At 29.4% G+C, this 22,910-nt stretch overlaps 3 protein-coding genes across 7 annotated transcripts; 2 read left to right on the top strand and 1 right to left on the bottom strand.

The window, feature by feature from the left end:
• Window positions 1–1,219: 1,219 nt before the first annotated feature.
• Window positions 1,220–2,999, top strand: LOC114176724 (cyclic phosphodiesterase-like). 4 transcript variants are annotated; one of them, XR_003603042.1, is made up of 4 exons: window positions 1,220–1,713; window positions 1,790–2,010; window positions 2,656–2,747; window positions 2,841–2,999. XR_003603042.1 is itself a non-coding variant. In XM_028061858.1 (3 exons), the coding sequence occupies exons 1-2, from the start codon at window positions 1,227–1,229 to the stop codon at window positions 1,993–1,995; spliced, it is 693 nt and encodes a 230-aa protein (XP_027917659.1). In that variant the 5' UTR covers window positions 1,220–1,226; the 3' UTR covers window positions 1,996–2,010; window positions 2,656–2,999. The 4 variants fall into 4 exon arrangements, 2 of the variants coding, with proteins under 2 accessions (XP_027917659.1, XP_027917658.1); XM_028061858.1 differs by having other exon boundaries at window positions 2,656–2,999; XR_003603041.1 differs by having other exon boundaries at window positions 1,221–1,713; window positions 1,790–2,747.
• Window positions 3,000–7,427: 4,428 nt separating this feature from the next.
• LOC114177477 (floral homeotic protein AGAMOUS-like) lies at window positions 7,428–13,557 on the top strand. 2 transcript variants are annotated; one of them, XM_028062845.1, is made up of 9 exons: window positions 7,428–7,590; window positions 7,967–8,205; window positions 10,768–10,849; window positions 11,025–11,086; window positions 11,237–11,336; window positions 11,475–11,516; window positions 12,089–12,130; window positions 13,010–13,176; window positions 13,314–13,557. In XM_028062845.1, exons 2-9 carry the CDS (start codon window positions 7,976–7,978, stop codon window positions 13,315–13,317), a joined length of 729 nt encoding a protein of 242 aa, XP_027918646.1. In that variant the 5' UTR covers window positions 7,428–7,590; window positions 7,967–7,975; the 3' UTR covers window positions 13,318–13,557. The 2 variants fall into 2 exon arrangements, with proteins under 2 accessions (XP_027918646.1, XP_027918647.1); XM_028062846.1 differs by lacking the exon at window positions 12,089–12,130.
• A 4,040-nt stretch (window positions 13,558–17,597) lies between these two features.
• Window positions 17,598–19,757, bottom strand: LOC114176055 (GDSL esterase/lipase At1g29670-like). Its single transcript, XM_028060961.1, has 5 exons — window positions 19,395–19,757; window positions 18,877–19,001; window positions 18,470–18,715; window positions 18,130–18,382; window positions 17,598–18,061 (listed from the first exon to the last, which is right to left on the bottom strand). The coding sequence occupies exons 1-5, from the start codon at window positions 19,645–19,647 to the stop codon at window positions 17,838–17,840; spliced, it is 1,101 nt and encodes a 366-aa protein (XP_027916762.1). The 5' UTR covers window positions 19,648–19,757; the 3' UTR covers window positions 17,598–17,837.
• Between the last annotated feature and the right edge of the window lie 3,153 nt (window positions 19,758–22,910).

Below are 22,910 nucleotides of genomic sequence, written 5' to 3'. Positions count from 1 at the left end.
ATATATAGTTATATAATTTTTGTGTGTATATATTGTAGTTGAAAAAACAATCAATAAAGGGACAATAATTACATTTCCAATTCTGTTTTATCTTTGTATAAGGATTATCTCAATGAAATCAAATTTATCCTTATGAGATAATTCTAAATCTCAAATGTGAAAAACAAATTAAAACATACACAAATTTTAAAATTTATCTGCTTTTGTGTATTCAAATAAAATATTTAATTAATTACTTTTAAATAGAGCTGTCAAAATGGGTTGAAACTCGTGAGCCAACATGACTCACTACAGGTTCGGACCGGGTTAGGTTGAAATTTTTTTACAAATTTTAATATGGGTTGATTTTTGACTTAGCTCACCCGGGTTGAACCCGTGATGAGCCGAGTTGGCTCACCGACCCGCAAATAAAGGGTCACACAAATATTTTTTATTAAGTTGGACTTTGCATTTGGGTCATGTTAGGTTATTGTTTTTAGCCAACGCATAGATAATTTGTATTTTGTGATTTTGGTTTGTATTTGGATTGAATTAAAGTTTATTTCGATTTTAATTAAAATTATAATTTAGTTTTGACTGAAAAAAATAAAAAAAATTGTATTTTTTTAATTAAGTGAACTTGTGAGCCAAACCGTTTAACCCACCAACTCATGGTGGGTCGGACGGATTCAAATTTTTTTGTCTCGCTAATAAGTGATCCGGATTGGGTTGGCTCACTAGATGATCAACCCGTGGTGAATCAATCGAGCCGGGTCGCACTGAGTTACCCGTTTTGACAACTCTACTTATAAAACATATGAAATCGATAAATATTATTCCATTTAAATATAAGTTTTGACTCTTTATTTTAATTAATTCAATTATAAAATTTTATTTAAAATAATTAAATAAAATATATTTTATTAAAAATATATAAACAACTTAAATATAATTTTATTATTAAAAAAATTAAATGTTATGATTTTGCTTTTATAAAATAAAATATTACTATTAAATTACAATTATATTTTTATAAATTTAAATTAATATAATAAATATATTAAAATTTTAAAAAATCTCATGCATTTTAAGACACAGTGATGAAAGAGGTAGAAGGTAGTAACGTGTCATTCATTGAGCTACTTGGTTGAGTGGTGTGGAGTTGCCAGGGTTGAATCACTTAAGAGATTTCCCAAATTAGCATATAATAATTAATTTCCTTTTGTTTTGATTTTTTTATCCAAGAGATGAGAATCCAAAATATGAGAATCGCAGTTTGTGTTATTTTAGTGTCTATAATTTATATATTATTAACACAACTTGTAAATCTAAATCTACCAACCCTAAATCTAAATCCCAATCAATTTCCTCAAATTTCATTCAATTCAATTTCGATTATGGCAAGCGAAGCCGTGTACTCGGTGTGGGCAATTCCACCGGAAGACGTCGACGTCAGATGCGCCAACCTCATGACGGCCCTCCGATCCGACTTCGGCGGACCCCACTTCCAACCCCATATAACGCTCGTTGGAGCCATCAAACTCACCGCCGACGACGCCCTCGCCAAGCTCCGATCAGCCTGCCAAGCCCTCAGGCCCTTCAACGTCACCGTCGATCGCGTCGCCACCGGCACCTTCTTCTACCAGTGCGTCTATCTCCTCCTTCGCCCCGACTCTCACCTCCTCGAAACCGGCGCTCACTGCTGGACGCACTTCGGCTACGCCAGCTCCACTCGTAACTTTCCTTTCACTCTCCTATAAGAGAAAGAAACTTCTTCGAAACGTTGATGATTCGATTCCTGTTTCTGCAGCTTACATGCCGCACTTGAGTCTTCTCTACGCAGATTTGAGCGATGAGGAGAAGCAAAAGGCTCAAGAGAGGGTTAATGCCATTGATAACGCACTCGCTGGGTTGACCTTTCAGATAACTCGTATCGCCTTGTACAAAACCGACACCGAAGACAAAACGCTCAAATCTTGGGAGAAAATTGCTGAATGCACTCTCACTCCAAATTAGCCTCTGAACTTCAATGCCAGTTCTTCTTCTTGTTTCTTCATTTCCGCTTTATTCCCTCGTTCTTATGCTGCCTGCTTTGCAATTTCCATATTCTATACATAATAGTGAAGGCACTGATGCTTCAAATATTTATCGTATTCAGCAATTCACGAGTCTAAAATAACAAAACTATAAATGTGAAGCCATTAATCTGCATAAGTTTTTCCGTGGCAACATCATTCACCCTTCTTCTAAGATTGTTTCTTCACCCGATTCCTCTGAACTAGCTTGATAACTATTACATTAAGTTTTGTTGTAACATGAGAAAATGTGCGGAACACAATCTTTCGTGTTCTATTTCAACCTGGTCTTTTTATTGTTCACATTCATGTAAGTCTACCCAAATATATACATCTCATTTCGTATTTGGTTGTTCTCATTCTCAAACTATCGAGACCCAAGTTAAAGTACGCTACTAGTTCGAGTTTGTATATGCCAAGAGCCTTAATGTAAGTAACACCAGGTCTCTTTAGGTACTGCTAGATACACCAATGGGTATTCCAGATAATACCCCAAGGGCAGGACTAATAGAAGAGAAAAAAATGTTTCCATGAGATGTTTTTGTCTGAAGGAAAACTAGTAAACCTGTATTGTACTGAAATTCTCTTTTAAAGGTGCCAGTATGGATCAGATGAAGAGGAAGTCGCAGAGGAAGAGGAAGAACAGAGACAGAGGTGTTGCAGTGATGTTTGATGGGGGGTAAAGCTCCGAATGTGAGTCAATCTGGTTTATGATTCATGGTTTGGTTTTAGAACGCTAATTTATGAGCTCATTCCTAACACAGTCTTATATGTGCATACAACCAGGGTGTCATGAAGTACTTACTACTGAGCAGTCGTTCTTATGGACGAGTCAAAGCTCAAAACAGAGTAAAGCTACTCTCAAAATATTTCTTTTGGCATATGCATGTAAAAACTTTTGCATGTTTTTATTAAATGATTCAAGCGGAAGAGTAGAGATGGATTTGCGCGTTGCCTGATAAAATTCATCCACGGTATTTGTGAAGATTTTAACAAATTCAAACTCACTTTACTTTTATGCCCTTTTTATATTATATATAATTATTAATCATAATATATTATTATTAATTATTATTAATATTATTTATTTTTTACTATTATATTATTATTATTATTAATTTATTACTATATATATAACTGATTATATATAATAATAATAATTAATAATATTTATTTATATATATAATAATTAATAATATATGTAGTAACTAATAATATATTTGTATATAATAATATGTATAATAATTTTTATAATTAATTAATAATATATATATATATATGTATAATAATTAATGATAATTACTATATTGTTAAATTTTAATATTTTTAATTCATCTAATAATCATTTAATTTTATTTTTATCATCAAGGATATTTTAGTAATTTTTAAATTTTATCTATTAAAACTTTTTTTTAATCTATTACATCAATCAAATCAATCACAAACTTTTACAAAATTCATCTCCAAATTCATTCTTTTTACCTCTAAATCCACTCAAAAAAACACACATATTCATCAACTCAAATCAACACAAATTCATCTTCACACTTTTTCTTAAATCTATCCTACTAAGTGAACACACCTTTAAGAAAATATTAGTTGTTGTAGGTTGATTTAATTTTTTCTAACTGACATAATTAACATTTTCTTTGATTTATAAAATAATTTGACCTTCAACGGTTGTGTAGAAATACGTTTTACTTGTTTAATGTTACAATAATTAATTTTTACTTTTTTTTCTCAATTATCAATTTTTTATATTGTGAATGTATAGTAATTGGTTGTTCAATTGAAGATCTTAAATCACAAATCCTAGATCCCACCATATTATCGTAATAAGTGAGATTAAATACATATTTTGATGTATTTGTTCTTGTTTCTATATCTTTACTCTATCATCCAATTAGCTTCACAAAGCACTCGGCCTCAGTCTATATAATTTCTTCTTCCTTTGATTACCAAAATTATCACAATATCTTTTCTTTTTCTTTTTCTTTTCATTTTGACTGGTTTTTGCAACAATGTTGAGATTGACTCAACTATTTAATCTTCTTTTGTATACTTTTTCTGTCTTTAAGATTTTGTTTACGTTGTTTTCAATGTTTCCTTGTAGTTGCAGGCTGGGTTTCTGTTTCGTAGGATTCAATTATTACACTCATCACATAATCAAACTTCCTCAACTTGGTCCTAAGAAATTTCTCCATTACTTTATTAACAAGAATATCTTCTCCGTGTCACTCATAATATTCACCAAACTGTAATGTAACACGTGAAAATACTGGGTGGTGATGTTACAACTTTAATTTTTGGTTCTTTTCTACTCCTTTGCAAGATAACTTCAAAATATCCCTTTCACATGTGGCAGTTTCGGGATATTTTCACTTTGCAAAAATCTGTGTAATCTACTCATGGCTGAATATGTGACTCCACCAAATATTATGTACTTTCGAATGTATGACCACATCATCATTTCTTCATAGTTAAAAGTTATATGAAGTTTGTGAGTGTTGATAGGTAAGATATATAATTTGAATTTTTTATTAGATTTTTCTGTACTATTTCTCTATTGTGTCTTCAATATACGTCGATGATTACTGATTTTGAAATTTTAAAATATATTAAAAAAAATTAAAGTATCAATATAGTATATATATATTTTTAATGTTTAGCATAGAACAACACTAAAAAAAATCTAGGAATCTCGTAAAATATAACATGTGGGTGGTAGTGTGAACGGCATAGATGTCTAAGATGTGTTGGCAATAGGGGTGGATAGGTGTTGTGTGGGAGAATGAGTGATGAATAGAGGAATCTGTACCCACTAGACAATTTCACTTGCTATGTCCAATCAAGACAAGTATGTGAGAGTTGAGTTGCATGCGTAGTTGGGGCATCCATGGTAAACTCATAACCTATTCTGAAACCATGCACAAAAAAGGAAATTCACTCAAGTACCTATCATCAAATCAACTATTGTTAGAAATCACTCCTTTTCTCTTTATTCTTCCTTCCAAAAACTAATTACTGCAACCAAAACAATCCATCCTAGTTATACTTTAAGATCATGATTCTTCTTCTTCTTCTTCTTCTTCTAATTAAACCGTCACGTACACTGTTTGGCAAGTACAATTTAGAATTCAACAACAAGCTATGATGTTGCTTAATGGAATCTATATTAAAAAAGTAAACTTTAAATGTAATTAAATTTGTTAATATTTTACTGTACATTTACAATCACATTAAACATGTTAAGATGAGAAAAATAAAATATAATAAAGATGGGTGGCCTACATTGCATGCCAGCAAAGAAGCACACCAGCTGTAGAAGGAGGATAGAGAGGATGAATTGTCACATACATTTCCATTGGGTCACCACAATGCATTGAGGTACAATACAAACATAACAGTGACAAAAAAATGTCCTCGACTATAACTAATACAATTCCAACAATAAATCAACATGTTCATTAAGGATTACAAAACCTTCAAAAGGGACTAAAAAGAATAAAACTTTGTTGTGTTGTCAGTTTGTTACAAAAGTTAATACCACAATACTCCCAAGAATGCGAATTCTTGGACGCACTTTGTATGTAGCTGTAGCATACCTTAAATGGAAAATTAGCAACATCATGCATTAAATATATGTGCAAGTTCAAGCAAATTTTTATTTGGAACAACACTCGTATTTAGTTTTTTTAATTTTCATTTTGTAATCATGCACTGCACCCTCTTTTAAACATTACATTTAATTTGTTCTATGTGATTTTTATTTTAAAATATGTAAAATAAAAAGTTTTTTTTTTGTAATTAAAGCAAAAATAAAAATGTTCAACAACGTTTTAAAAGGCACTAATCTTTTTGCGAAATGAAAACTGCGTATCTGTTTGTGACTTAGAGCACATTTATTATTCTATACTTCTATACGGACTTGCGTATCACTTACGTAACTGTTTGCAAAAAGAAGTTGCTTCTTTATGTTTTTTATATTGTAACTTTAGAATTTTTTAATTGACTATAGCATTTTGTCAAGGCAGAAAAAAAAACATATATTTAATTATTATAAGTTTTTAATTCTGGAAAAGGTTTCAAATTTTAATTATTTCTCGATCATCATGCCCTTAATGTAAACTATTTAGTAATTCATTAATAGTTAATTTTGATGTTAGAATTTGATTGGACTTCAATATATAATTTTTTATTTATAAAACTTAAACTTAGCGATTTACTTAATTTAACTCAGACTAACAACGATATCAAAAGTTTAAAGTTTAATTATTATTTTGGTTTTTTTTCAAAAATATTAAATTGGTCTTTCAATTTTTTAAATTTTAATTTGGTATTGATTTTTATTTGATCTTTTTTATTAAATTTCTTAAAATGAATTAATGATTTTTTATCAAAATTAAACTATTATTCAATAAAACAAATCATCATTATTAATAATTTTAATTTTAATAAAAAATTCTTGATTCGTTTCAAGAAATTTAATGAAAAGAATCACGTTATATCAATTTTTAAAAGATCAAAATTAAATAAAAACATTTAAGGACCAATTTAATATTTAAAAAAAAAACAGAAACAAAGTTTAATTAGTTCATTCCACTCTTAGAGTACATTGTAAATTAAGACACTAATCAATTAACAACATATACAAAATTAATTGACACACGCAAAACAACATGTATATTGTACAACACTGTTGTATTCTTTTGATAATAAATTTCTGTGTAGACCATTTTTTAATGCATTTTCAATATATTATCTTTTACTTCATAGTTTTTTTTTTTTAATTTAAACTGAATTACAGGAAAAAACCAATGTTATGTTATATGTTATGTATATAACACAAAATACTCATTACTACTGATACAGTCTAAGATTTTAAGAAATTTTGCAACAGTTACAGTTGCAACATGAAGAATTTTGAGTCATAGCTGTTCACATTTTTCACTACAAAAATCACAACAATTTAAAACCTCACACAAATATGTAAAAGAGTTTCCACTGAGTGAATCACTGAATCATATCATGAAATATCTCTTGTGCTATGTTTGCAACTTCGCTCCACGTCCCTTTCACCCCATTAATAATCGTTTCCACCACACCCTCTCTCTCTCTCTCTCATGCCCTACTTCCCTCACTCGTGAATCAGTTTTTCAAAAGTGAAAAATATTGTTAAGAAAGTTAAGTTAATTTGATTCACCTCAAGTGATTCATGGAATTAGAAAAAGAAAAGTGAATAAAACATAAAACATAAAACATACATATATACATACAGATGCAGACGAGTGTGTGAGTGTATACACACTTAGTTTCATATGCATAAACCAGTAGTATATTATGAAAGAAAGATTGTTTTTCACTTTATAAATACCCATCTTTGCCCACTTTGCTTTCATTTTCTGATTTCTCCTGCTTCATCTGCTAAGTGGAAAAAAGAGAGAAATATATATACACACACACACACTATGCTGCTAAGGGCTTGAACCTGCTCCCCTGTCCTGAATATAACTTCTCCATTTTGTTTCCTCACCAGGTTAGTGAGCAAAATACTCAAACATCACCTAAAATCCCTTCTCAATGCTTCACCACTTTTTTGGGGTCAATCAAACATATTTTCCCTTCATATATACCAAGATTTGGCAACACAACTATAGCAAGATTGTGAACTATATTATTATTACAAGCAAAGGAAAGTTTCAAGTTAAATATGTTCATATATATATAGCTTGTGATTCAAAAGTTGGGTTGAGGCCTTTAGGGGGTGCTTCCATTTCTTGTTTTTAACACTTTAGATTCTTTCTAAGCACACAAAAATAGCTGAAAGATCAAAGTTTACTTGGTATTTTCTGAAGTGTTCTCCTTTTTATGAGTACAATGAATATAAGATGATGATGTTTTACTTGATTCAGCTTCCAGCCATGGCTTTTCCAAACCAATCCATGTCATCAGTTTCTCCCGAGAGAAAGATGGGAAGGGGGAAGATTGAGATCAAGAGGATTGAGAACACCACCAGTCGACAAGTTACCTTCTGCAAGCGCAGAAATGGCTTGCTCAAGAAGGCATATGAGTTATCTGTGCTTTGTGATGCAGAGGTTGCTCTCATAGTCTTTTCAAACCGTGGCCGACTCTATGAATATGCTAATAACAGGTCTTGCTTCTTTTTCTTTTTTATTTTTTTTCCATCTCTTCATTTGATCCATACCTTAGGCTATTTCAAGCTTTATTTGTGTTCTTCCCAATTTTTTTCCTTCTGTTTTTGCTGCTTCTTTTGGGAATGTTAAATTTATAATTTTGCTCTTGCTAAACAATCTTTTGAAGCATTTTGTGATGAAGAAGCTATGGTATAGTTAATTTTTCTTCTTTTTTTCTTCGTCCGTCTGATTTCTGCAACCAAGGTTCACTTGTCTTTGTTTATTTTGGCCTTTTTCCTTCTATGAGCTTTTAAGCTCATTCTCCTTCTCTATTTTTTTTTTTCCTGTTATGACACTTATATTCCTAGTTCTTGATTTGGTGGGCACACGGATCTGGTGTAATAGATTGATATAGAAGCACTATGGTTGTTAACTTGTTGCAAGAGGAAAGGATTTGGGGATGCTATGAAGGTCTGTGATATCAGCCAATCCCTAAAACTACTCCTCTTCAACTTTTTGTTTCCTTTTTCTCCTTCTATCACTTCCACTCTCTCTCTCTCTCTCTCTCTCTCTTTCTTTACCCATCTAAATGCTAAAGCTGTCATGTTTCCATTTAGCAATCCAGTTAGTTAAACAAAAAGAAAATTTCTCATTACAGTCTCAACAAATTAATTGTCAACGACTCAAAGACTTAAACTGAAATAAATCAGCGATAAAAAATAAATAAAAGTAGCTGTTTTTCAACCCATTACAGCAAAATCTTCTCTGAAACATTGGGATTTGACACCCCTCGCAAGATCCCAGTCTGGGTTAAAAGTAACCCTAGAAATTAGGGTTTTACTAGTGACTGAAACATAGTTTAGCATAACTAAGCATAGGGGGAAGGAAAAGAAACCGAGAAACTGTTTTCTCATCTCAGCGTGACAAAAACGTGAAAATAGTCAAAGTTAATCGCACCACATTAATTTCTCGCTGATTTGTTTTAGGAAATGAAGTTTTGGTAACTATGGTTAGGGCTTTCATGGAATAAGGAGGGGCTAGAGTAGGATTTGTTTGTCTTTGTAGAAAGAATCTTTGGACACGTCAGACGGGATTTTTCAGTTCTTGACTTTTGACAGAAGATTTTAACTATTTCATACTTGGAAGTTGGAATTGGTATCTCTTTAACTCGTGCATCTGATAACCCTAAAGTTGGATCTTCTACAACTGAGAAACTCTCTCCTCAGCCTAGAGTAAAAATTCTTTTACATAGCTTTGAAACAGCAAAAGACAATTGAAGAGAGTGATGAAACAATGAGGGTCCAAACTGGGTCGTCATAATTTCACTGGTAGCTGTTGGAGCCTTTGCATTTGCTCAAGATCTTACACTTGCATATTTGTGAAAGTTGTAGACTGAGAAAGAAAAAGAAAGAGAAGGGTTTTCTTGGCTTAATGAGAGAGAGTGTGTAAGTGAGGTAAATGGGGGCAGAGACAACGTACGACAATTTGAGATAGCCAATCACAGAGTTCTGAGCATTTTGGCTTCTTCCATGCAATGTGAAGCGTACAATTACTGCTCCTGCTTCCTGATAATTGCAGTAGCTGAAATGAACGGCTGTGATGGACACACACTTTCACACAGAAAAAAAAAAACTGAGAAAACAAAATTCATATTTTGTAACATGATACACTGTACCATATGACTTAAAAAGCTCGCACCAAAAATCAAATGGTATCACTAAAGTTTTGTTCAAGTGATAGAGTTGTGTTCTTTAGCTATATTATATCGTGAGTCAAATGAAAAAATGGATTTTTTTTTAATAGAGATAAAACGTATTTCACTGTTTTGTGTATACATCAAGGAATCAGTATCCATGATTGGAAAATATTCTTAATGCTAACATGGGAAAACAAATTAGAAGGTTAAAATCGAGGTGGGTATTGGGGTGTGGCTGAGAGCATTATCCACTGTGAGATGGGTTTCCTTTAAGTAGCAGAGAAAAACTAGGTCTAGAAGTGGTTGAACCAATCATATTGTGGGAACCTGTGCCACCGTGGCAGCAGCACCCAATCATGGCTCGAGGATACTAAGGTATCATCAGTTCATTGAAAACTGGAAAGTTTATGTTTCTACTCTTTTTTTTCATCCCTAATTTATTTCTTGTCACAAGGTTTTTATCTTGTTATTTTAAGATTTTATTTTTATCACATCCAATCAGACTTTGACATGAAGATTCTGAGAAATAGATAATCTGATTTTGCTTTTGTTGCGTTCAAGGTTCAGTCGACTGAACCAGTTGGGTGATTTGACATTCATCCATTGCCAAACTCTATGGTTAATCTCCAACTAATCGAACACACTTTTCTTTTTCCCTTTTCTGTTCTATTTTTATATGATCACGTAGAAAGAAACATACGTGTACATTTATAATCTTATAACAGGAAAGTTTGTGAATGTATATATAAGATTTTTGTTTTTCATAACGAGGTCATAATATTGCAGAATATTAAATGTAAGTGATCTTATTGGTATCATGAAAAGCCTTCATTTTCATGGTTATTTTGAATATAAATTGTAAGTGATCTTATTGTTATCATAGTGTCAAAGCTTCAATTGAAAGATACAAGAAAGCAAGTTCAGATTCATCTAATGGTGGATCTGCTTCTGAGGCTAATGCTCAGGTATTATTATTAATTCCTGCTATAAACTTTTTCAACAGAGCTAAACTAAATCCCTCAGCTTTATTTGAACCTAATTAAAGAATCATAGATACATCAAAGATCTTGCAGAAAAAGAATTTTGAATGAAATTGAAATGCATAAACTAACTTTTCTAACCATTATTTCATAATTTCAGTTTTACCAGCAAGAAGCTGCCAAACTGCGAGTTCAAATCAGCAATCTGCAGAATCACAATAGGCAAGTTGGATATTATCATGCATTAAGATTATGATACCAGAAAAGTTTCACTACTATAAAAAAAAATATGAACATATCTTAAGTATTTTAATCAATATTTTATTTAGATTTAGTGTTATTCAAATATGATAATAATGTTTTGAATTGCAGGCAAATGATGGGTGAGTCTTTGAGCAATATGAATGCCAAGGATCTGAAAAACCTAGAGACTAAATTAGAAAAAGGAATTAGCAGAATTCGATCAAAGAAGGTATTTCTTGTAACAAGAAGTTTCTTCTGTCAACGTCCTTTTAAAGGATAAAATCTAATCTATATTTAACTTGTTAGTGTGTTCTTCTAATTTTGTCTTCTTTTCATTTTTGTGCTACTTTCCAAACACGTACATCAGAATGAGCTGCTATTTGCAGAAATTGAGTACATGCAGAAGAGGGTAAATGTTTTCCTTGTACTCTTCTTCAAATTTTTAAGGTCATTTTTTTGCATTATTTGTCTTTTTCTGCACTTTATGTCATTGGTTTTGAAAGGTGAATGATATATTAGTTTGTGATTTCGTTCTAATTGCCTCCACATTAAAACTGAGTGTGTTATTATAATGTTTTGCATCTATTTATTTGTCAGTTTCCTTTCAATTTGGTCATTTTTCTAGGTTTTTCCTAAACTAGTCCTTTGTGGAATAGGCTGTGTGAACTTTGAACATTCATAAAATACATTAATATACAAATAATGTTATTATATATGAACTAGAAGTTCATATATGTTGAATTTATGTCTGTCATTTCAATGAAACTGATTTTCTTTTGAGGTTTTGGATTGCAGTTTGGACAATTTGTATAATGAAAGTTTGGCTGACATTATTTTTCCCGGCTATTCCTCTTGTTCCTCAATTGTTCAAATTCATATATACGTGTGCCTGTAATTTTTATTTTTCTTTGGGGAGGGGGTACAAAATTTCTTCTATAATGGATTTCAAAGCATATAAGGTAACTAAAATGTGCGTTACAGGAGACAGAATTGCACAATAACAACCAGCTTCTTAGAGCAAAGGTTTGTCACATGGCACTCTATGGTTAATTTTTACTCTTTTTTTATGTTTTTTTTTAAGAAAAATTATACATGTATATACTAAAATGCTTTATCAACACTTATTAGGACGATAAATTCCAAATGTAATCTCCACAACTACCTCACAAGATACCATGTAATAAGTGGTATTAGGGGCTTGTTAGCACAGTTAGTTTTAGAAAAAAATAATAGTTGTTACTTGTCTTTGTACTCAGTTTCTTAAAATAAGAAGCTAGAGACTTTTTTGGGATCAAGGAGTATGAATAAACACTCTTGTGTAATTCGTGGGGATAAATTATAATTTCAATAAGAGTTGTTTTTTCTCTGAGACTTATTAGCTGAGAGTAAGTATAGTTATGGAAAATGATTTTTTGACTATTAAATTTTAACAACTTTCTTTTATAATCTTAAGTGGCATTTTTTAAGTGATTCACTAATTTTTCATTTTCTTATTCTCAATATTTCAAAACCACTTAGAAGATGACATCTCATGTTGTAAAAAAAAGTTGTTAAAGTTTAGTAGTTAAAATATCATTGTTCGATAGTTATTATATCATGAGGAATATGTAGTTGAACCATTTGTGTTATCTTTAACTTACCTTCCACTTAGCATCATGGTTAAGATATATTATCTTTTCTTGTCCTTGTTTGAGTATCAAAATAGAAAAATGGGTGAATTCTTTGACCCACTATAATAGAAAGTTTCATCTTTTTTTTCAAGATTAGAAACACTAACAATGTCATAAATGTATGAAAAAGAAAATCATTTGTCATGACAATTAAGAAGGTAGTGAGTGAATCTTTAATATTGTGGAAAATAGCAGTTGTTTTTGTAACTTATTTTTTGGTTTGAGAGTGTAGATGGCAGAAAGGGAAAGGAGTGAGCATAATGTTAACGTGTTGTCTGGAAGCACAAGCTACGAATCAATGCAATCTCAGTTTGATTCTCGTGGCTTCTTCCAAGTCACTGGATTACAACCCAATAATAACCAGTATGCTGGACAAGACCACATGTCCCTCCAATTTGTGTAAGCTTTCTCTCTTGCAATTGCAGTACCTTTAACATACATTCATTATGTAATGGTTATTGATTTAACTTGTTCATAACTTAAATTTGGTTTATGAAAAACCCTAAATCTAATTACTGTTCCTTTATGTTGTGCAGTTGAAGAGTTTAAGGTTGAGAAGGCTAAAGACTGAGATTTAGTATTGTTATTGAGTATGATATGTAGGGAATATGCAGAAGTGAATAGGTGAAATTCATTTAAGTATTCCCCTTAGTACTATATATGTTGTGACTTTGTAGACTTCAATAAGCTACCCTGTAACCATGTGAAAGGTTCTATGGACTGTTTATTATGTATACTGATACTCTGAATACAGAGATTGCACCATGCCATATTTCTCAACTTTTGTTGATTTTCCATTAAAATAGTCCTTCTTATATATCTTTTTCACATTTTACTTACTATGATTTCTAGGTTTTTTACATGCAATGGTTCATGAGTATGCTTGATTTGGATATGCTTTATTTAGATAGCAGCACTCCCCATGCATGTGTTTCTTAGTTTACATTGCAATCTCATTATCACAAATTTATTATTATTTTTTATCGATAAATATTTTTTTACTGGGAAGTTGAACCAGAACTTCTCGGTTGTCTCAACAACAATTATATGTATTCAGTTCTACGTGAAAGCTTGAGAGTTGAAAGGAACGGTGTTCAATCTACGGCCACAAGATTTCCTGTTTGTGAAAATTTTAAGGCCAGATGACTAGTGAAATAGAATACTAGAAGCACACCGACAGGCATTACCAAATTGAGAAAATCAAACTTAAGAAATTCCAATTAAGTAGTAATACAGTGTATGATTCAATGTTTATAAATAATTCAATAGGAGTTTGATAGAGATCAAATAATTTTAATGAATTTTGTCAAAATAGAATTGTATAACTTTCATGTCATATTGATAAAATGAAATTTAAGTATTTACACCTCATTTAATCGTATGTTTAAACTGAAGAATTTCTAATGTATTAATCTAATTTGTTATAGTTAAACTAGAAAAACAATTAAAAATTTGATATATTACATGAGAGATGACTATGTAACATAGTCATACCCAAAAATGTATTAGTCATTAAAACTATACAATTAGATTCTTTGAGATAGTTTCAAGACTTAGAGCTGATTTCCATAAAAGCAAAATTGGAGTTTTGGGTGTGTATAACGATGTACTCACATGTCTTAAATTGTAATTCAATGAAAATAATTTTCAAATGTTTTGGAATGATTATAGGAGGTAACCCAACAAAATAATCTATTTTACAACAAGTGATTACAAAAATTAAAAGCAAATTCTTCAAAAGGAAAAGTAGATATTTATCTTTTGCAAGACCAACATGCTTAATAAAATTATTAATCACAGCGTTGTTCCTTTTGTTATTTCTCATTTTATAAAGCCTCAATAGGTCTTTGTCATATTATCAAGAACCTCCAAAGAAAGTTATTTCTCATTTTCTTTAAAAGATTCTTAAAATCACAAATATATTAAAAAATTACGAATTTACAATCAATTTAAAGGATTAAGGCCTTTAAAAAAAATCATAAGAATGTTGTATTTTAGATTTTAGAATTAAATGAATCTTTACCTATTATTCTATTCTACAAAATTCTGTGGATCCAATACATTTTATACTAATTAGTAATTTTGAAAAATGAAAAAAAGTGCATGCTCAGTATAACTATATCTCAAGCAGAACTTGTGAACAAAACATATATGTAATTTTCAAAATAATTATTAAAGTCTGAGAAATATATATAACAAGTAAATAATAAAATTCGGATTAAAAATATAATATCAACACATAACTAATTACTTCTTTGTTTATCAACCCCATAATATTTAGTACACATATATCTTAAGTTATAGTAGCTCTTTGACTTCTTGGTGTGAAACTCCTTGTTTCTTTTGTTGTAAAGGGTAAACAATTAATTATCATATAATTAATAATAATAATAATAATAATAATAATAATAATAATAATATATCACACTACCATACGTAAACAAGAAATTGAAAAATATTATTAAAAATTGAGTTGTAAAATGAACAAATAAATAAAAGAAATATAAACTCGTATATAGAGATATATTAAAATATAAATTTGTGGATTAACTCGAGCTACCACGAGTTCTAACAAGAACATAATTAAGGAAAAGAAAAATATCTTGCAACAAATATAGGTTTAAGACCTAACCCCATCAAACTACGTACATTGGTAATTTAAAACTTAGTACTACACAACCAAATCACATTTTTAAAAACATTCTCACCCAACTCTTCTACTTACTCAGACAAGAATAACAAATTCATACTCCTTAGTTGATTTAGGCAAATGAAGTATAAAACTCCCATACATGAAGAAAATGAGAAAACAAAAAAGATATATAAAACAATTGTACGGAACCTAACTCAAATTTCGTATGGGTATACATTGATTTATCATATGTTGTCTCTTTAAAAATAGGATCTAATCTTTAAAATTATAGACAACCAAGCCAAACTTTTAAAAACACCTCCACCCAACTCTTCCACTTGCTCACATATATATCAATAACAAATTCATACTCCTCAGTTGATTTAAACAAACAAAATATAAAACTCTCACATGAAGAAAATGGGCCTTTTTTTATTTATCATTTGTTGTCTCTTCAAAAAATTGGATCCAATCATATTGATAGACAATTAGTAAAAAATCTTAGAGAAATTATAAAGAATATGTAATTAAATAAAAATAAAGTTTATAATAAATAAATAGTAGGTTCGTTTAAACTTATTTGTAATTTTTTCACAAATATAATTTTCATTCTCGATTTATTTTAAATTCTATACTCTGACTTTAATAAATTGATCTTACATGTTTTATCGCTAACACTTCGTGTGTTATTCATTTTGCAACTTACAAGAGTAATATTTTCAAATTATAAATGTTAATTAAAATTATAGAAAAAAAAAAATATATATATATATACACTAAAATAGTGACTATTATAAATAAAAAATTATAATTAATTGGTAAATTAATCACTTATTAATTAGAAACTAATTTAAACACCAATTCCTTTAGTAAGAAAAACATTGATAGCTAATATTTAGTGACAAATTTTCTTTGGTAGTTAAAACTTTAGTAGCCAAATTTAAAAACCAATTTAGTGATTAATTATAATTTTTTATTTATAATAGTGATTATTAGTAACCAATAATTTTTTATTTTGTAAATTGGTATCTAAGTTGGTCATTATAATGATTAATAAATTTTGATCACTAAGCTGAATTGTTAACAAAATATTTTCTTGTAGTATATAAAAACTAAATTTATAACCTTTTTTATTATTACTCATATCTACTCTTTATTACTTTAGTAGATAACGAGAAAAGTTATGACTTTTGTATGGAATAAATTTTCATTTAAGAGTTGTCATTACACACAAGTGACTAAAGATCGGTAACTAAGGATCTGTTCGTTTGGATAGATTGTGATGAGCGAATTCATGAGGTTATTAACTGTTCATTTTCAACAAATTTTGAGCAAATAAATAAGAGAATTTGTGAGATGTATATCTCAACAAAATGAAATGAAAGGATTTCTAGGATTAAATTAAATTTTTACCTTAATATCCCTGATCCTAAATTCAGGTAGCATAACATCCTAACTTATATTTGCTTCCAAACAATTTATTGGTTAAGTAAACTACATGTTCCTCTCCCCACATATATATATATATATATATATATATATATATATATATATAAAAGTAATAATAATAATAATATTTAATAATAGTAATAATAATAATATTAAATAATAATAATAATATAATAGTAATCTTATATTTTAATCTATTAAAGTATTTTTTTTTTATTTATCATATCATTCACAAATTTTCGTAAACTTCACTTATAAATTTACTCACTTTACCTTCAAATCTCTTAAAAGAAACAACTAAAATTCATTCACTCAAATTCATCTAAATCCACTCAAATACATCTATTCACTGTCCGTCAAATTCATCTTCTCAAACGAACACACCCTAAGTTCAGATTTAATGACTAAAATATGATATAAGTCAAGTAATTAATTTAAATAATTTTTTTTATTAGATAATTTTATATATTTCAATATTGTATGAAAAAACTATAAAATAATTCATCCCTAATATTTATATTTATTTATTACACATATTTCAGCATTTTGATGTAACTATGATTTTTTTTAATGTTATTTGACAGCACCCTTTATCTATTTATCTATTTAAAGCAATAAGGAGTAAAAAGAAACGTGATAATAAAAAAATTGTAACTTTAATAAATTTTATAATATCTAATGTGTAATGAAAAAGGAAAATGAGTACCCTGTTTTCTACAATTTTAAATTAACAAACTATATCGAAAATCATAGAAAAGTATTACACAAAATAAAATAAAAATAACAAAACACAATTGATAAAGAAAAATATAAATGCCATGCATTATACTACTTAACTTCTTGGTGTCCAATGGTAATGGTGACCAAGCTGTAACTTTATTATAAACACATTAGAGAGAAATGAAAATAACTTAAATATGGCAGTGTGTATACTAAAGATAGAATTAAAAATGAAAGAAAGCCTAAATTTGATCGAACTCTAAGTTTCCAACTTCTCCTTCACCAGGTGACTGATATCCATTGGGTACGCAGCTTTGCCACTAACATCGTTATAAGCAATTGCTGCATTGGCTTTGTTGGCGAATTCACTTGTATGATATGCATCAAAAAATGGCCTTATACTTCTTTCCTTGCATGGCTCCTCATTAGCCACACACAGTCCATTCGACCCAACTTTGCAGCATTCAACACCTTCTACAGCACCTGCATTACCAACAAATTTTCAATAAACATTTCATTTTTTTTTTCTCAAATTTTCAAATTGTTATTACCTTGGATGTCTTTAGTCTTTTCGGTTAATATCGCAGCAGCAGTGTCAATATAAATAAATTTAGAATCAGGGAATTCTTTGTTGAAAAGATCAACTGATGATTTAAGCTCCTCATTGAAAGGGACCACTGCTTCGTTTTCCTCTTTAACACACAGTGATCCAGGTTTTCCACGTGCAGAAACTTCCCCTGGAAGGCACCCTATGGGGAGTACTGCCATCAAAACAATCTTCCTTGCTCCAAGTGAATGCAACTCCTGCATGCATGCACATTCAAACCAACAAACATCATCGTATTATGAATCTTGTACTAGATTTGTAGAATTTGAGGTAAATATTTATACCTTTAAATTCCTTGAATATTCTTTCATAAGGGCCTTGGCAAACTCGGCAGTTGAAAAGCTTTTACTTGAATTGTAATGCTCTGGCACGAAGTAGTTGTTTAAGTAATCATTGCTGCCTATACTAACATAATATAAGCACTTGTGTAGGTGTTCTTTCGCTTTCTCAGGACTCTTAAGTTTCATGCCGATCTTCGAAACTATGGCATTGTGGTTGTCCATCTGTTTTTTCAACGAAAAATGCTCACCCTGCAATACCAAATTCACCAAAACTAGGTTTTCACTCTTGGCAACAACCAAAACTTAAGTGTAACAAAATCATACGTGGCAGTGATTTGATCTAAATACGAAAGTGAAGGTAAAGATGATGCAACGTATAATTAGAGAAAGTGAAAGAGTTTGAGTTATACCCAATGTGAGCCTGTGTCGTTGAGAATCCCTGATGCAGCTGATGCATAATTCACGCCTTTCAGTATGTCTGAACCACTCGTATTTGCAAAGGGGGGAATATATGCGTCGAATCCCAAAAGCTCCGCTGCAGTTACAAAATTTCAGATTGATTAGGTTCCAAAATGAATGACACCAAAACATATTCAACCTAAGATGACATGTCCAGTCTCAGACAAAGGATATGTCTGTGTTTTTCTCTTTTTCATCAACCATGAAATATTATAACAGGTACAAGAAACACCAGAAATACAAACAAAAACGTCAACTATAACAACCATAGGTTTTGAAACAGAAACAAATAACACAAATGCAAGTTGAAAGACCACAATATCAGTTATAACCATAGGTTTCTTGGAACATATACCAATAATATTTAAGGTTCCAACAGATTTTCAATGGTTAATCACAGGTGACGATGAAACAAAACTACATAATTTTTGGGAAAAAAGAACATATATTTGGAGAATTGAATTATTACCGAGTATGTCAACAGTAGTACGGCCGTTGGTGAATCTCCCAGTGGGGCCATTTGGGAAATCAATCCCATAAGGTGGGTGATTAGCTTTAGCATCAGTTTTTAGATTGTTGTTGTTTCCACAGTCTGACAGAGAGTCTCCAAAGATGAAAAAACCAGGTACTTGGGGATCACCTGCAACAACGCAATGTCGTTGCATGTACGTTGCGATCAAGAGAAAAACACCCACTAACCATAACTTGGTTTCACAGGCCATATCCAAAGATAATATGAACAAGAGTTTTCAATGTTCAGATCCAAAGTTTTAGTGGAGAAATTGGTTGAAATAGTTTGTCTGAGTAACACATTGAAAGGGCATATAAATACGTTGATTTTGGAGAGTGAATTTGATGCACATACTATTAGAAAATGACTGGAGCCTAAATCAACAAAAGAAGGTATAACTACAAGTTCGGCATGCCGTGAGAGTTAAATGTCTTAACGATCTCAACTATAAATATAAAAAATATATGTAACATAAAAGAAATACTAAGAATGCCTCAACCCTTATAAAAAATCTACTATATATATAAAAACAATGTAACCACTCTTGTCTCTGTTAATATATTGACCCTATAGAGGCAATCTTCCTAAAAAATTCACCGTCCACTTTACCATTTCTATAAACAGAATAATTTGGAATACATTTTTGTTAACAGTGATTTAAAAGTTTAAGTTTTAGAAGGTTGTGAAAAGATTGTAATAGAAATTTAGGAGGTGGCGAATGAATAATATGAGTGAATATAGTGTGGACCTCTTGTGTGACTTTAGTCTTCCTTTCAACACTTGGCAATGGAATAGAATTTCTTCGCCAGCATCAATCAAGCCTCTTATCACGATATCATCTCCAACGGTTACTTTATAGCAGAGTCATATCATAAACTGTTTATATAATTCAACATTTTTTTTATAATAAATTTCTTCTATTCAATTTGTTTATTATTTTCACCCAAAAACAAAGATAATTAAATAATTAAGGATGTCTGAGGCCTAATAATTAATTGTTGTGATATATTAGGTAATCCTATTGTTATTGTTAGAATTAACTGACGAATTAATTTTATTAGTGACTCATTTGAGATATTATGATGGTTCAATTGTGATTTAATAAAATCTAAAGACTTATTGATTATTATTATGGGAAGTGATAATAAAATAAAATAAAGATAAAGATAAAATAAAAACCAACTTGATTGGTTTATAAAGGGATTGGGGTTTTGTCTCTGGTCATAAGGTTCTTTTCACAGTAACCAATAAAGAACGTGTGAGAAGAGAAAGAAAGACAAAGAGATAGATTGGGAAACGGTGATTGAAGAACACACAGGATTATATATTGAAGAACGCATATTCACAGGATCTCTCATGGATCAAGATTAGTGCTCTATTATTATATATTATTATTATTATTATTTATTTATTTATTTCAATCTTTTACGGATATATTTAAACTAATCGTTCGATTTCAAATTTAGTTGAAAATTTTTCGATCTTTATATATATATATATATATATATATATATATATATATATATATATATATATATATATATATATATATATATATTTGTTTGAATTGAGTTCTAAATTTTATAAAATTAACTAAAGTATGTGATTTCAGTGTACTTTACAAATAACTTAACAAATAACGTTATTGTTATGTTACGTATTAATTTGTAGTTATTTTGTAATTTTATTTTTGTGTTTTCACATATCAGATCTTATGGTGTGACTTGTGACATTGTTATTGTCAAGTGTTAATGAGAGGGACAAGTGTCATGGTACATATATATTTGATTCATTTCATTTCCAATTTTTTTTAAATGAAACATTATTGTCCTTTTTTAATTGGAACCAAATTTATTATTTATATGAATCTTATATTGATATTTAGATAGAGAATATTACCAATTTATATCAAAATTAAATTTTTTTATTAAATATTTCTGAAATTATTTTTAAACAAATAATGATATTATTATATTTCATTTAAATTGATCAGTTTTAATCATATAAACAAATATAGATTAATAATATAGTAGTTTTAAATACTTACTCTTTCTGTGAATGAAACTTAAATTTAATTACTAAATATAATAATATTTATACTATAAATAAAAAAGTAATGTCAGACTTAAAATAAAATAAAATATATAATGAATATTTGTCTAACTCAAAAATATTAAAATTTAAAATTAAAATAATTTTAAAAATCAATTTTACTATATAATTAAAAAAAATATAGAATAATTTAATATGTTAAAAAGTTAATTTTAATTAAAATAAGATTCATGCAAATAATAAATTTGATCTCAATTTGGAGAGAGACAATATTTTTCTATTTTGAAAAAAAAAATTGGATTGAATCAAAAAACATATAAAAGAACTAAATTAAGTAAAAATCAAGGAAACTAACACGTGACATTTTCCTGTCACGTGACACTGACAGTATCATGTGTCACACCATGAGAGCTTACACATGGACAACAAAAAAAATTATTATTTATACAAAAAATTTATATAAATAATAAATTTGGTCTCAATTTGAAATATGGAGAGGGACAATATTGTTCTATATTTTAAAAAAATGAAATTGAATTAAATAAAAAATATATATAAAAACTAAATTAAGTACAAAACAATGATACTAATACATGGTATTTCCCTATCACATGTCACATCACGAGATGAGACATGTGAACTATAAAAAATTTTATAAAGTAAAAAATTAAAGAATAAAAAAAAATGAATTAACACATAACACTAAAAGTAAGGTCGTTCGTAAGATATTAATAGAAAATACCTAATTGAGTCAATTTTTCAAAAATTGAGACTCAACTAAAACAAAAATAAAAAAGGAATCAACTTGAAATTTTTTAACCAACTTACCAAATGAGAAATTATGTTTTATATAATTATATTTTAGAACACTCTAACATTTTCAACATTTTCATAGGCTATATTTTATTTCTCTTCCAAAGATGAAAACAAAGAGACAAAATTTTGTGGGAAAATTAGGTTGTACATGTGATTAGTGTATTTAATCAAGAATATCAACCTAATAATACCTAAACAACAACTACATATACCTACGAAAGGTTCTTTTTAAAATAGATATATATACAAGAATTTGTTATGTAACTTGTAATTTCAAAATGCAACGTATTAAAAACTCATAAAAGAAATAAAAGAAAGCATTTGCAACATATTAAAACATTGAGTGACTAACTTATTTTTTCTCAACAAAAAAATTGCGCCCGTACACACACATATAATATATAATAAAATATTTAGATACCCCAATTCAATTATATAATATTTACAACTAGAGACTACTAATTTAGCTCTTAGCACATGTTACCTACACTAAATACAAAAATGCTCCCATAGAAAAAGATAGGAACTATTTTTTATGTATACAAATGTCCTATTTTAAATTTAATACTAAAGATGTTATGTCTTCCTATAATATTTATCAAGCGA

The sequence above is a fragment of the Vigna unguiculata genome, chromosome 3 (genome assembly GCF_004118075.2).
Source record: "Vigna unguiculata cultivar IT97K-499-35 chromosome 3, ASM411807v1, whole genome shotgun sequence".
Classification (NCBI taxonomy): domain Eukaryota; kingdom Viridiplantae; phylum Streptophyta; class Magnoliopsida; order Fabales; family Fabaceae; genus Vigna; species Vigna unguiculata.
Note: the sequence above shows the minus strand (reverse complement) of the source record. Positions and strands in the feature narration are given on the sequence as shown.